Raw genomic sequence first — 15,399 nt, 5'->3', positions numbered from 1 at the left:
GGCCGTGGCAGCTGAAGGCATGGCCAACAATGGTGGAGCGATTAAAATCAGGGTGCTCGAGAGGCCAGAGTTGGAGGAGAGCAGATATCTCGGGGGATTGTAGGGCTGGAGGAGATTACAGAGATAGGGAGTGGTGAGACCATGGAGGGATTTGAAAACAAGGATGAAAATGTTAAAATCGAGGCCGGTGCCAATGTAGGTCAGCGAGCACAGGGGTGATGAGTGAACGGGACTTGTTACGAGTTACGACACGGGCTGCAGAGTTTTATAATCATATATGATGAGGAATTTTCCAGAAATTTCATATACATTAATATGAGAACGTAAGAAATAGGAGCATGAGTAGGCCATACGGCCCCTCGAGCCTGCTCCGCCACTCAATAAGATCATGGCTGATCTGATCATGGATTCAGCTCCACTTCCCTGCCCACTCCCCATAACCCCTTATCCCCTTATTGTTTAAGAAACTGTCTATTTCTGTCTTAAATTTATTTAATGTCCCAGCTTCCACAGCTCTCTGAGGCAACGAATTCCACAGATTTACAACCCTCTGAGAGAAGAAATTTCTCCTCATCGCTGTTTTAAATGTGCGACCCCTTATTCTAAGATCATGCCCTCTAGTTCTAATCTCCCCCATCAGTGGAAACATCCTCTCTGCATCCACCTTGTCAAGCCCCCTCATAATCTTATACGTTTTGATAAGATCACCTCTCATTCTTCTGAATTCCAATGAGTAGAGGCCCAACCTTCTTTGATCCATTTGCAGGTTTGCTTAATACTGAACCAAATGTGAAGTAGATTCAAATTAAAATTACTGCATGTTTACCAAGTGGTAAAGCACTGCACTAAGAATCACATAAGCTTTAAGGGCACAGAGTTCTCCTGAGGTCCGACATTGCTCCTCAACCAATGCCACCAAAATAAACGTCTTATTGCTGTCTGTGGGACATTGCTGGCACACAATACCTGCTGTATTTGCCTACATAACAGTCATTTCACTTCGAAAGTAATTTTTTATGTGAAGTGTTTTGAGAAGTCGCGACATAATAAGTTACAATTGCAAACAAATTCACCCACATCAAAGCTGGAATCAGGTTAGTTTGGATCTAAATATGTGTTAGATTTGTATGTTGAGGTGACACAATGGAACTCACTACAAGTATGAATGGGAATATCCCTCCTTGGATCGGTTGGGCTGGCCCACGTGCTCCCAGGGACGCGTGAGAAGCGCTTACGTCCCTGGGATACGTGGCCATCTACACAGGCCTTCGCATGGAGGCCCAGGACCACAAGTCTCTGAGCCTCCCGAACCACCAGGTGAATTCGTAGAAATGTTTTCAGGTCGGAGGCATCAGTCTGCAGGAAGCCTCCGACCACAATTTCTGGGCCACTAAGTTTTTTCTTCATCTATTGCGATGACGCAATGGAATTTTAATAACAATGTTTTTTTCCTAACTTCATGCAGGCTAAAATGGCTCGGTTCCTTTTTTTGAAGCTTTTTGTACTTGTGATCTATTGAGGTGACCAAGCCTAGTTTGCAATTACCACAAATGAGGAAAAACAATTAACAGAATCACCAGAAGCCATTATATGCTGATACTTTGTGATACTGTTAATCATTGGAAAAATATAACAACTGGCTTACTGATTTGCGAAATGACAATCCCTCTGTTTAGACCAGGATTGATAGATTATTCCTATTAGTTTTAATGCTGTGTTTACTTCTATGCTCAATCGTTCCAAATTAGATATAGCAACTGTTTTTCTAACCCTGTAAATTGACTTTCCATCCACAATTCCTAAAGACTTGGCTCCTTTGATAAGTTTCCACTGCTGCCCTTTTTGTTCAGCACTCCAGATAAAAGTTTCCTTTGCACAGCATCTCCTAAGTGGGGTGGAGAACTCTGAGACCCCTGCAATAAATTCAGATCAAGGATATCGAAATTCGCTTTGAAGTCCCCGCATTAGCAAGGTCAGAACAGCAGACGTGCCATCCCCTTATGGCTTCTGGAGGTCAGGAAGTGTGTAAACCCACTATGACCACGCAAACTCTCTGTCTGGATCTGAATATCTTCCCAGGAACAAAACACGCTGTTGATTGAATTTAACTGCTCAGGTCAACTACCTCTTTTCATTTCATAAGAAATACCTGCAGATTGAAAGGGACACCAGCTGGACATATAACACACATCGGCCCGGATTTTGCAAGGCTGATGACAGAGTTCGCTCAACGTACGCCATCGTAAGCCTTGTAAAAGAACCCGCAAGATCCGTGTTTCCGCATGCGCGAAAACCCAGAACTTGCGATCTGTCAAGGTTCGCCTGAACAGATCTACGCACTGACCCAAAAACCACTTTCGCTGGCGCTGAATCCTGGAAGCACTGTGGGAGTACCTTCACCACACGGACTGCAGCAGTTCAAGAAGGCGGCTCACCACCATCTTCTCAAGGGCAATTGGGGATGGGCAATAAATGCTGGCCTTGCCAGTGACGCCCACATCCCGTGAATGAATGAAAAGAGTGAGTTGCAACGGTTCCCCTGTAAAGAACTGAAAGTTTGTTAATTTATGGTTATGCAATAGCGGCTAACTTAGGAACATTTTCAAGTAAGTGTATACTGGACAGTAGAACCAATTTTAAAGGAAGAGGTTGTCTATCAGAACACAATTTCACTTTGTCAGGCACTATTTAAGTTACAGGTGAAGGTAGAGTCACATTTGAAGGAACGTCTTAAACCAAAGCAACTGATACTGCAGGACATCAAACTCTTAATGAATATAAAACATTTAAAAAGTAACCCTGACTATGGAAGTGAAATATAAGAGTTATCACACGTCACAATTTCCAGGTTTATATATTATGGTAGAAGCACTTAGCACATTCCTTCCAATACTTTAACAGAAGCATTAACTTTTTAAATAAACCAGCTAACGCATCTATTTAGTGACAGAGGAATTTGACAATGCATTAAGCATTTGTATTGTAATATCACACAGTGTAAATTTCAGGTTCCAGTCAGTGTGCAGACAGAAATTAAACACTTTGTGAATGGAGTTTCCACTGATCTGTGGCGTGCATTCCACAGTCCCTGACTGATTAAATAATGGAAAATTAATGGTCAGAGTTTCACCATAATGGAGTTAGTTTATTTGAATTTAACAGAAGTGCAATTTAGTTTGGTTACGCATGAAGTGAATTGGGAGTTTGCCATTTTCCATCATAAACTCAGTTCCACCGTATCAGAATTCATTGTAAACCGGTCCCGCTGTACCAATAAACTAAAGCAATGGCTTGGAGATTAACCTTATGCTCAAGCTTTTAGCTTTTACATTGTGCGCATCTGGTAAGTGCTATCAACCGGTGTGGAAAAGATGGCAAATGCCGACAAAGTGTGGAGAATCACCAACTTCCTCCCTCAACGGACGAGAAGTGTCCGAAAGCAGCAGGAGGCCTGACCCATCTTGAGGTTCAGGCCTTGTCTGAAAGTAGTTGGTGAGGTGCGGAAATGGGCCGGTTACTAGGCTAAACTGGGTGGCAGACCACGCCTTGAGGGTGGGGGATGGAGCCGATCCCTGAGGGAGGGCAACAGTGGCCGGCAGTGAAGAAAAATAGTTTTGGAGCCCTTTTATGGGGTGGTCATAAGACCATAAGAAATAGGAGCAAGAGTAGGCCATATGGTCACTCGAGCCTGCTCTGCCATTCAATAAGATCATGGCTGATCTGATCTTAGCCTTAGCTCCACTTCCCTGCCTGCTCCCCATAACCCTTGACTCCCTTATCATTCAAAAATCACCGGCAGTCCCTTTAAGGAGCACTGGTTAAATCACTTACCTTCTGGTTCAACGGGGCGCCGCATATGCGGCTCACGCTCCACCCATTGTACTTCAAATTGCAATCAGGTCCTACAACAGCGGACATCTTTGATTCGCATATGTGAGCAGCCTCCCCACTGGAAATGGTCAGGCGTGCTGTTTGTCCATTTACCGGCCCACCTGAAAATTGTATTAGGCAGGCCTTGGGCTGAGGTGACTCTCCCCTCCAATCTTCAACTACCATATGCCCATTTGTCAAACGAGAAATGTGCAGCCAGCAGTTTTAAATCACTCCCAGTGAGTGATGCAGGAACTGGATGCCTAAAGAATATGCTTTAGGCCACACCAATCGCAGACTCGATGGACCGAATGACCTCCTTCTCTGCTGCACTATTCTATGATTCTACACTACAAGTTTTGAGAAGATGTCACAAACTCCATCCCAAATATCGCTTAAATCTCCAACCCCTCTAATACCATTTCAGCATAAAGAATTATTGCGCATATTATCATTTAGGGAAGGCAATCTGCGGTCCTTACCCAGTCCAAGCTATATGTGACTCCAGATCCACAGCAATGTGGTTGGCTCTTAACTAACCCTCTGAAATGGCCTCGCAAGCCACTCAGTTTTACCAAACCACTATGAAGAACACCACACGGACTGCAACACTTCAAGAAGGTGGCTCACCACCACCTTCTCAAGGGCAATTAGGGATGGGCAATAAATGCTGGCCTTGTTAGCAACGCCCACATCCCAGGAACGAATAAAAAAAATTGAGTTGAGCTTTGCATATGGCGATGTAACAACCCGGATGGTTCAAAAATCAGGTGATTTGACTAAAATAGAGGGTTTCATCTGTACATAAGAACATAAGAACATAAGAACTAGGAACAGGAGTAGGCCATCGAGCCCCTCGACAAGATCATGGCTGATCTGGCCGTGGACTCATCTCCACTTACTCTCCCGCTCCCCATAACCCTTAATTCCCTTATTGGTTAAAAATCTCTCTATCTGTGATTTGAATACATTCAATGAGCTAGCCTCAACTGCTTCCTTGGGCAGAGAATTCCACAGATTCACAACCCTCTGGGAGAAGAAATTCCCTCTCAACTCGGTTTTAAATTGGCTCCCCCGTATTTTGAGGCTGTGCCCCCTAGTTCTAGTCTCCCCGACCAGTGGAAACAACCTCTCTGCCTCTACATAGCATGGTTTTCTTGGGAGCTTCAGTAGATTACAATGTAGTCGTGAACAAGGTTAGTAAACACTGCTTATGCTCCAGGATATCACAAGCAACTTATAGCACATGGCTAGTTACTCGGTCTGATTCTAACATGACCAAAACTGAGACCTGAACATCAGCTAAACAGATGACAGCATTTCTTTTACTTCATATGTTCTTACAAAGTTTATTATTGGAGCATCTACTCGCTGAGGTGTTAGAGAGTGAACCTTGGCTTTGAATGCATCAGAGGAAAGGACCCTATAATTGCAGAGTGGAGCTGCTTCAGACCTGGGAACAAAGCCAATAAGGCATGAAAACAGGAGTTATGGAAAGGAAAGTGACCGTGATGTGCAATAACAGAACAGAGCATGAGAAAGTAAATGGTGTCTGGTCTGGGAGGAGGAGAACAGGAATGCTAAAAACGGGTTAACAAATTACACATTCCTAATTTTTCTCTGATATTTTCAGTCAAAAATAAAGTTAGAAGTTTACAGGAAATGTAGAAATACAGACATGAGGATACATCTGGAGCTGAAGGGAAGCAGGTCTCGTGCGCACCTCACCCGAAACCCATGTCTTCTGTGAAAGCTACATATGTAAGAAGAGATACATTCAGAAAGCAAGTGCAGTACCATGGTATAAAAACAGAAAATGCTGGAAATACTCAGCAGGTCAGGCAGCATTTGTGGAGAGAGAAAGAGAGTTAACGTTTCAGGTCGATGGCCTTTCTTCAGAACATCAACCTGAAACGTTAACTATCTTTCTCTCTCCACACTTGCTGTCTGACCTACTGAGTATTTCCAGCATTTTCGGTTTTTATTTCAGATTTCCAGCATCCACAGTATTTTGCTTTGGTGCAGTACCGTGGTGATTGGAATTTTGAAATACCTGCTTCACCCTATCTCAGCATCGAAAGGCAGAATGTATCAGTTGATCTGTCCCTCTAAACCATAATGGGACTTGCAAAGCACATGCAAACACCTGTGGTTATAGTGCAAACAAACAAAGCGTGTAGCTCTGCAGAACCAATGATCTTCCAATAACACAAGTCGCAGCAAGAACACAGACTTCTGCCAATAAGAACAGTTGCTGCGTTTCAATTGACCTCAGTTTCTTTGAGCACGGAAGAGGAAATTTAAACCAAGCAGGTTCCCACTCTTATTTGCTATCCAACAACCCCTGCTGTACACTTGCAAGGGCATCGAAGAAGAACAAGCTCGAGCTCAGCTTGTGATGCTCTCCATAAATGAATAGTCTGCCGACACTCATTCTGTAAACTACTTAAGAATGACTCACGTAGAGAGGTGCCAGAGAGCAGTTTGCACACATGGAGCTGTACCCTAGCAAGGGTCAGAAGTGGAGTGGGGGGGGCGGTCGGACAAAAGGAGCAAAAAAAAAAAGCACATGTTTTTGTTGGGGATTTAGATTGATTGTACTTGAATCTGAACACCAAGAGCAAAAAAATGATCAATCTTGTTGGCTTGTTGTATTCAGTTGGCTAGATCATTTCTCAAAAGCCCTTATTACAGAGTTTAGACATTACCTGATTGGCTCAGGTTAAAGACTGATTTAGCATTGCTGACCTGGTATATATTTAATTTAGTAAATGTCCGAACTGAACATGCTCCATTAATAGCCAAACCATCAAGAAACTGGTTTTGTGAACCCGAGGAGAAGTTAGCAGTTAATGAGTGACAGAATAAAACACACAAGCTGTCCAAATGAAGAAGAGCAGACACAAGTTTCAGGGTCAATGCTCCAGTGGTCTAGAAATAGAGCTGTTCTGGCACGTTGAATTTTGATCTATAAAAACAAAAGTGCATGAGCCTGTGTATGAATAGGACATGTTAATTAAACAGCCAGTTTAGACCAGTTCATTGCTAAGATTTTTGATTCAGGTACATACACTTCATAACAATAAAAAAAGATGTCTATGGATCTATTGAAATAAATGGGAAGCTGAATCTCTTTGGCTGCAGTAACATAATGACCCCATCCTAACTCGTTATTTCCCTTCAATGAATATCCCATTGATACAAAATAGTATATAACTATGAATTACTAAAATAACAGTCGCTGGATTTTGTTTTACTGTATAAAATACATATGCACTAAATCCTTTCTGATATGTTTTCATTGGAAGCATTGTAAAGGTATGGTATGAAGTGGGCGCTTTACACATGTTCTTCTATTAGAGAAGGAACCACAGCGCGTGATTTATCAGACATTACAGTGCATCACAGCCTAGGCCTAGAATATTTTGTAATATGGCACAGAGATAAACTTGTAGCATTTTACTGAAAAATCAAATTCCTGATGGAGCAAGATGTAGGGATGGAAATGGATCAGATTGGGAGTGTTTATTTGAGCTGTCCATGTGGAACTGGCAGTACCATGTCTTAGGCCGTAGAATCATTCCATATTCCAGCGAGGAAAGGTCTGTGCAGACAGAGAAGATACACTGACTTCTCCGTGCTCCTAATGGGTACTGACATGTCATCAATCACAATAGAAAAGGAGATGAAGGAACATACCTGTTTTGTGAAAAGGACTGCAGTGTCATAGTACTCGGGATTCTTATCGCTGGCCTTGTTAAACTTCTTCTGCCACGCACAAAAGTTTCTCAGAGTTAGCGCTGCATTGCTGGAGATTTTCGGGCCCTTGTCTTCATGATTGATGACCATAAACTTCACCACCACAACATTGACAGGGTTCAATATGCTGGGGTGTTTGTATAACCTTGCTGCCACTGCCATTAACATCAGGACGTAGTGTTTAAGGTCGTCACCGTGGAAGTTGGCCATGGACTCATCGGCCACCACTAAAGTTTCCACAAAACGGGAAATTGATGCAAAACGCTTGGATCTACTGGACTTTTTACCCACAAGTTCCCCGTTAGGTGAAGGATCCATGGTATGGGATGCTTTAAAAAGAGAAAATTAAAATGTTAGCAGGGGTCTGATGCTGGTTAAGTAAAATAAAGAAGGACATTTTGCTAGTGCTTACCTTCATTAAATATACATTTATTTTAAGAGTACAACTTAACCCACAAACATCAATAGAACTTGTACCTTACCTGATGATATGGGTACCCAACCATGGGTACAATAGTATTGTAAAATTGCTTTGCTATTGGATTTATTGGCATACCAGTGCCATCAGATCCTCAAATGCCCATCTTATGAAGCTGGCAGCAATACCAAGGTGAAGTTGCCAGATTGTTAAGCTGGGAGGATTTGTTAAAATAGTCAACATTAGCAAATCTGGCAAATACACTGAGATAACTGCTGACAAGTGGGTCAGTAGCCAGCAACACTGGCATGCACATAAACTAAATACACAGTTTAACAATACAAGGACATAATTACACTGCTATCCATAAGACCAATTAAAGCTTGGTTCAGTGGCTGCCTATTGGAGTCAGACTTGCCAAATCCCATTCATCAAAAATATTGTTAGTTTGAAATAGCTATCCACTAATTATTGTCCTGGGTTCAAGAAGCAATGAGATGCGTTTCTGTAAAGAGAAGAGAATGAAGGATATGCTGAGAAGGTGAGCATTGGATTTGATATATTTAAATGGGCCTAATGGCCCTTAATGCATTTACTATCTACCATCTAAGGGAGATGGAGAACAAAAATGTACAACTAGAAGATTGCTTTAAAACAATATTAATCGTGTTAAAGTTAATCTTGCTGATCTGTCGATCAATAGACTTTCACTCCAATTTAAAGAAAGTCAATTGACAGTCAGCCTGGAAAGTAATTCGGTAAGTGACAAATATAAGCATACTGAATGAGGTAAAGTACCGTGTGTTAGGTTTTCTGATTATGGTTGTCACAAAGCATGTGGAAAAATATTGGTAAATGCTTCATCGTCATCTTCAGCACATTGAAACATCGAATCGGTATGAGCCATTATAGTGGCCCTTTTGTTGCTCTTGTAGCTCCAGATTTTGAGAGCTCTTTGTAGTTAGAAAACCTCACAAGTCCTGAAGTTATTTAATTTAAAAAATGTAAAACTGGGCTCCATATTCCCCGTTCGTAGGACCCTGGGTCTGGTACCATTGGATTATTGTATAGAACAAAGCACATTGCATGTGTAGAAACAATGAATTTGCCCAAACTGTTGGTCTCCAGAGATCTGAATGGTGAGACGTTAGCCTTGGTGGAAGCATTGAGGTCGCCTCCACCTCCCTGCCCCATGCATAGCTCTATCCTTCTATAAACTGCTTACAATAAATTGATCTGGCAAAGCTGTCAGCCAGGGTTGGTGCATGTGGTAGATCTACCTCTGAAAAAGGAAAATAAGAAGTGTTACAAAAAAAGGAATTATAGAAATGCATAGAAAGATGGAAGATTTATATTAGTAACATCAATGAATGAAATCAAGTGATCTGATCAGCTATGCGAGCACCAAATATGTCACAGCACTCCCTTTCTTTAATAAAGAACTGCAACACTACACGAGTGCCAAGATCTATCCATTCAATTTAAAAGTTGTCCTTAACTAGTATTGTAATGGATATTGTAATGAACCATCTAATCGATATTTCAGGTAGACCCCAAACTTGGAGTTTGGGATCTACCTGAAATATCGTTTAGATGGTTCACTGTTCGCCGCCTTGCTGCAAAGACCAAAGTACGGAAACGACTCATCCTAGAGGCACTCTTTGCTGACGACTGCGCCCTCATGGCACACCAGGAGAGTGACCTACAATTCATACTCAGCAAATTTGCTGAGGCAACAGAACTGTTTGGCCTAACCATCAGCTTTAGTAAAACCGAGGTTCTCTATCAGCCTGCCCCTGGCACCACAGCACCTGCTCCCACAGTCTCCATCGGCAGTATACAACTAAAGACAGTGGACAGCTTCAAGTATCTTGGCAGCACTATATCAAGTGATGGGTCCTTGGACAAGGAGATTGATGCAAGGATCTGTAAAGCCAGCCAGGTACTTGGTCACTTGCGCACTAAGGTGTTGAGTCACCACCACATCTGACTGTCAACTAAACTGTTGATGTATAGAGCAGTCGTTCTCTCATCTCTCCTTTATGGATGTGAGACCTGGACACCCTACAGACATCACATCAAAAAGTTTGAAGCTTTCCATATGCGCAGTCTCAGATCTATACTCCACATATGCTGGCAAGACCGGGTGTCAAACTTTGAGGTTCTGGAGAGAGCACAATCAACTAGCATTGAGGTGATGATCATACGAGCCCAGTTCCGGTGGGCTGGACATGTCATCCGCATGGATGAGTCAAGGATCCCTCGTCGGCTTCTTCACGGCGAGCTCTGTGAAGGTCAAAGACACCAGGGGCGCCCCCGCAAGCGCTACAAAGATTGCATTCAGGCTAACCTCTAGCACTGTGGCATCCGACCAAAGTCGAGAATAGAGCAGCTAATAAAATCCAGTGGCGAACCCTCACAAGGACTGCCTGCCAGACCTTCGAAGAAAGCCAATGTCAATGCCTGCGGGACACTAGAGATAGACGACATCAGGTGGCAGCATTGTCAGCATCAGGCGTATCAAACTTCCCTTGCCTGATGTGCAAGAGACTATGTGCATCCAGAATTGGCCTATACAGCCACTTGAAGACACAGGCCATTGATGATTAGCACATCAACATCTTTGTTGGATACGACAGACTACCAAGAGTGGATATTTCAGTGCATGTTGTACTGGATAGAGAATGGAGATCAGTTCAAGTAACTCGCTGTCCTCTACTTCAAAGTAAATTATTATTTCATCCCTCTTTTCTCTTAAAGGTGCCAACTCTTACTGGGATAAAGTTCGACTGGGCCTGACCTCCATCTGGTACCGTGTCCAAATGGCTATTCTTCATGTGTGAAGCTAGACCGTCATCATCATCATAGGCAGTCCCTCGAATGAGGATGACGTGCTTCCATATGAGTTCACAGATGTTTCAATGAAGGACCCAATGTTCCAGTTCTGAGCTCCAATTGAAGGGGTGGAAGATGCCTGTGCGTGGATTTTTTTAATGTGTGATGACTATTGCACATCAGCCACCACATGGGCTTGACAGAGCTAGGCTTTTATCCAGTGGCAAGGGTTAACTGGAGACCTGCTCTGCTGCACAGACCTAGTGCGCACACATTTTGCAGTGTGGGCTGGCCCATGCTGCCCCTGGGCCCTTGACTCTTCTGAACCCATACCCTCATCTGCCGCACCTCTGCCACGCTTTCTCGCTGCACCTCCGCCATGATCTCTCGCCGCTCCTCCGTCACAAACATTCACCGCCCCTCCGCCATGATCTCTCACCACTCCTCCACCACAACTAGACAGTAACTACTGGCTGACTATTCAAGCATCAATAGGCATTAAAATGAATTCAATCCGTTTCTTACTTGGCATCCATATATACCCATTTTCTGCCAGGGGACACTGGACAATAAAGAGGAGCAGGGATCCCAATCTGATTTTTATTACCTCCCTAGGCTGGAGTACTGAAGCCAAATGTAGAATCTCAACCTCGAGTCCAGGCAAGATCAGCTAACTCAACATAACTCAGAATCTTTATGGCTTAGCGCCAAAAATACACAGTGCATTTACGGTATCGGGAATATCAGGTGATTCTGATAACCTCCTAAATCTCCAAATCTCAAGTGGATCGTAACAATAAGAGAATTCCATGATTGAATTGCCCCATTTAACTCAGTGCCAGTTAGTCATTAGTCCCATTCCAGTTAAGGTAAAGCTGAATATATCCAAACGAGAGGTAACAAGAGTATGGTGTCACAAATTGTTCTCAGCAGAAATTAGTTTATGATTAATAATTAATGTTCTAAATGATGTACAATTAAGGAGAGTTGTTTTTAATCCACCATGAAAGCCATAAGGTACAGCACATCCATTTTCATAAAGCTACAGAAAGATCTTAAGGAAGTTAGACAGCCTCGTTCCGATTGTCTTGGATTCACTGGTATCATCGGCTGTGCACTGGAGGTAAATTTTGGTTCTAGAGGATAGGCTCAATCTTGTAATTTTAGTCCAGTTGACAAGAATAGGGGAGGAGAGATTCAATGTGCTCTTAATCATTGGCGAAGACATTTTCTAAATGGTACTTTGCAGCCTCCAAATAGTTTTGTATAATAAATAATTGTCTTAGATTTAATTACCTTCCCACTCTGTGAGACAGTGGTAGCGATGGAGTAAGGGCAGGGGGTGGGGTTGTGGGCGGGGAGTAAAGTGACAAGGAAGCAAGCCATCACTTATGACCCGAGCTACAACAACTTGCATATATATAGTGCCTTTAACATAGGAAGTCCCTCAGTACGTCACAGGAACGTAATAAAGCAACAAATAATTGGTGCTGAGCCAAAGAAGGAAATATTAGGCCAGGTGACTAAAAGCTTGGTTTTAAAGGAGGAGAGTGAGGTGGAGAGTCGGAGATCTTTAGCAAGGAAATGTCAGAGTTTAAGATTTGGATGGCTGAAGCCACGGCCGCCCATGGTGGGGCAAGGGGATTGGTATGGACAAGAGACCAGAGTTGTAGGATGCAGAGATCTTGGCGGGTTGTAGGGCTGAAGGATGTTACAGCGATAGAGAAGGGAGAGGCCATGTAGGGATGTAAACAGGAGGATGAGAATTTTTAAATTGAGATGTTGCCTGACTGGGAGCCAATGTCGATCAGCGAGCACGGGGGTGATGGGTGACAGGGACTTGGTGCGGATTAGGACACGGGTAGCAGAGTTTTGGATGAGCTCAAGTGTATGGAAGGTGAAAGATAGGAGGCCAGTCAGGAGAGCTTTGGAATGGTCAAATCTGGAGGGATCAAAAGCATGGATGAGGGTTTCAGCAACAGATGAGCTGAGGCAAAAGTGGAGGCAGGCAATGTTACAGAGGTGGAAATAGGCAGCCTCAAATAGGTTGCAAACATGACTGGTTCCCCCTTCAACCTGATAGTGGCCAGGGACGGGGGATGGAATCAGTGGCAAGTAAACGGAGTTTGCGGTGGAGGCCAAAGACAGTGGCGGCTTCGGTCTTCCCAATGTTTGGAGAAAATAGCAGCTCATCCAGGACTGGATGTCAAGTAAGCTGTCTTGACAGCACAGAGGCAGGATGGCAGTCCTGTGCCATGTCATAGTGCTGCATCGTTTTAGCTCCTCTTTGGTAGCAGATTACTGCAAAGTAAACGATTTATATTGAAACTGAACATGTGTGTGCCTGGACTAAAACGAGAAACGTTGCTGTGCTGAACTGGTCCTGCCGCCTGCAAAGGGTTAACAGCTAAAGTCGTTGCAGTCATGCGGATACCGCTGGTCTGTCAATGTTTCAGCTGCAAGATGGTTGCCCGGCTGCCGCTGTGAGGGAGTGAAAGTCATCAAGGCTCTGAGATACACAAGAAGCGACTTCATAACCACCAGACCAGCACAACCCGCCCCACTCCCGCCAATGTGACTGATGTAAGACAGGGTAAAATGCACAGCTGCAGTGCGGGGGTCACACATGACAAGTCTGATCACGTGAAATGCGAGGCTCAATCCCTCTGTAGATATACAGTGAGGGGCAGAACACATGCGCATTGCATGCTGACACAGGCAGTGTGAAGCAGGGGCTTGAAAACTGCAGCTGGAGCTCAGAGAAGGAACGGGAGATAGGGGTGGGCAGGAAAGGCCAAGTTTCACTTTGCAATAAGAAGGAAAAGGGAATGGTTCTTGAACCCGCCTTCCCGTCAGCGCCAAGTACACACCCAGTGACTGCAACCGCAGCTACATCCAAAGATACAAAGTTACCTCGGGACATTTCAGCGGGTGCGTTGCATTGCATTTGATATATATTCCGCCCACATAAAGCCAGAATCGCAGGAAATCATGGCGCAAAAGGCCTCAACAGCAAAAAAAAAGCTTTTTTTTTGCACGGAAGGGCTGAGTGTGCAGATGTGGAAGGGCAATGCGCCCAAATGTTATGTATGACCGACTTCCTGATGTAACTGACGGGCTGGTCATTTCTCGACCGAGTCAGTTACCGAAATTGACAAATGCAAAGTACTGACTGCATGCAATGCCTACATTCAATTAAAAATGCAAAGCAGTTTAAAACTAAAACACAGTTACAGAAACCCCCCCAACTTGCTGCGAAGAATTTGCTGTTTGCAAAAATGTGTGACCGGGAAATTTTGATGTAAACTCGTTGCAAATCAGTGGAAAGACATTTTTTTTGATGCGCCTTCCGAAAATTACAATGAATCTGCAAATTGCAAAATACTCTTGCCGGCGAGAGGGAGGGGAGAGAAATGAATCAGATCACCTTTAAATTTCTCGAGGACTTGCACATTTGCATGGGTCCCACTCACGCCGCATCTGGAGGTGGCGTTAGCCCAGGGGTTGGAGGCGCTCCTGCGGCGGATAACGTGAGTGCTGGCGGCACCTGCGCCGTTCGGGGCGCCGCTCTGGTTTCTGAGCGGCTGGATGAGATACTCCGAGCCCCGCGAACCAAACGCCCCGTGCATACCGTCGCACAGGCTGAGCGCCGCGAAAGATCCTGGGTCGGCGTTGACAGAGCCCGAGAAGAAGCAGTGGCTCAAGCTGGTACCCCAGGCGGGGCGGGGCGCAACAGCCAGCGACTGGACGCTGAACGCCGGCGCCAGGAAGCTGGAGTCAGGCACCAAATTCAGATAAAACTCCTGGTCGAACGCCTTGATTTTAAAAGCCACCTCCTTGCGCCCGTGGGCATCTTCGAGGCTTCTCTGGAAGAAGTGCTTGTCTCTGGAGGGAGCGTCTAGCCGGACCGGGGTGACAAACTGACTTTCCATGCACCGAGCCCACTCGCTGAATAACAGAACAAGATCCACAATTATGATCGATCTAGTTACCGCTAACATTGTTAGGTTATATTCTCTTCTCACCACCCCCCAAAAAAAGTGAAATTCCTTTTTTTTTTAAAAAGTCCAAAACCGATCCTTTATCTGAAAAAAAGAGGGAGTTCCTTTCTCGTGAGATTAAATCCAGAGAGCTGTATTTTTCTCATCAATCTGCGAGCTCTGTAATGTAAAATCCACGGCTGCTGCAAGACTGCTCCATTACCTCTGGTACCTGTGTGTTGGAGTGTAGAGGCAGACTGGGCTTTATATACATTCTGTCACGGGTAAACAGCCGTGCAAATCAGGGCAGGGACCTCCTGGAAAATGCTTATTGGATGTGTGGCTTTTTTTTTAATATAATGTAGTGTTTCAACCACATAGAGGCGGGTTCGCTCTCCCCCCACCCCTGCAAATATTATCAATGTGCATCCTATCACGATGGGGAGGTGTTGCATGCCACCCAGATGGTTTGACCGTGGCCAAGGTCCAGGGACTTGCTTTATTATTTTACCGTGAAGTACCTGACATGATGAATGT

At 44.2% G+C, this 15,399-nt stretch overlaps 1 protein-coding gene across 1 annotated transcript in view; it reads right to left on the bottom strand.

Annotated features, from left to right (window-relative positions):
• The window catches only part of LOC139276431 (A disintegrin and metalloproteinase with thrombospondin motifs 15-like), a 54,477-nt gene extending 39,303 nt beyond the window's left edge, over positions 1–15,174 (bottom strand). Inside the window, exons 1-2 of the mRNA XM_070894410.1 lie at positions 14,310–15,174; positions 7,570–7,958 (exon numbers count right to left, since the gene is read on the bottom strand). Of these exons, the coding sequence (XP_070750511.1) occupies positions 7,570–7,958; positions 14,310–14,883 (963 nt within the window). The 5' untranslated portion in view covers positions 14,884–15,174. The remainder of the gene's footprint in view (positions 1–7,569; positions 7,959–14,309) is intronic.
• Between the last annotated feature and the right edge of the window lie 225 nt (positions 15,175–15,399).

Source organism: Pristiophorus japonicus, chromosome 11 (assembly GCF_044704955.1).
Source record: "Pristiophorus japonicus isolate sPriJap1 chromosome 11, sPriJap1.hap1, whole genome shotgun sequence".
NCBI classification, from domain to species: Eukaryota; Metazoa; Chordata; class Chondrichthyes; family Pristiophoridae; genus Pristiophorus; species Pristiophorus japonicus.
Note: the sequence above shows the minus strand (reverse complement) of the source record. Positions and strands in the feature narration are given on the sequence as shown.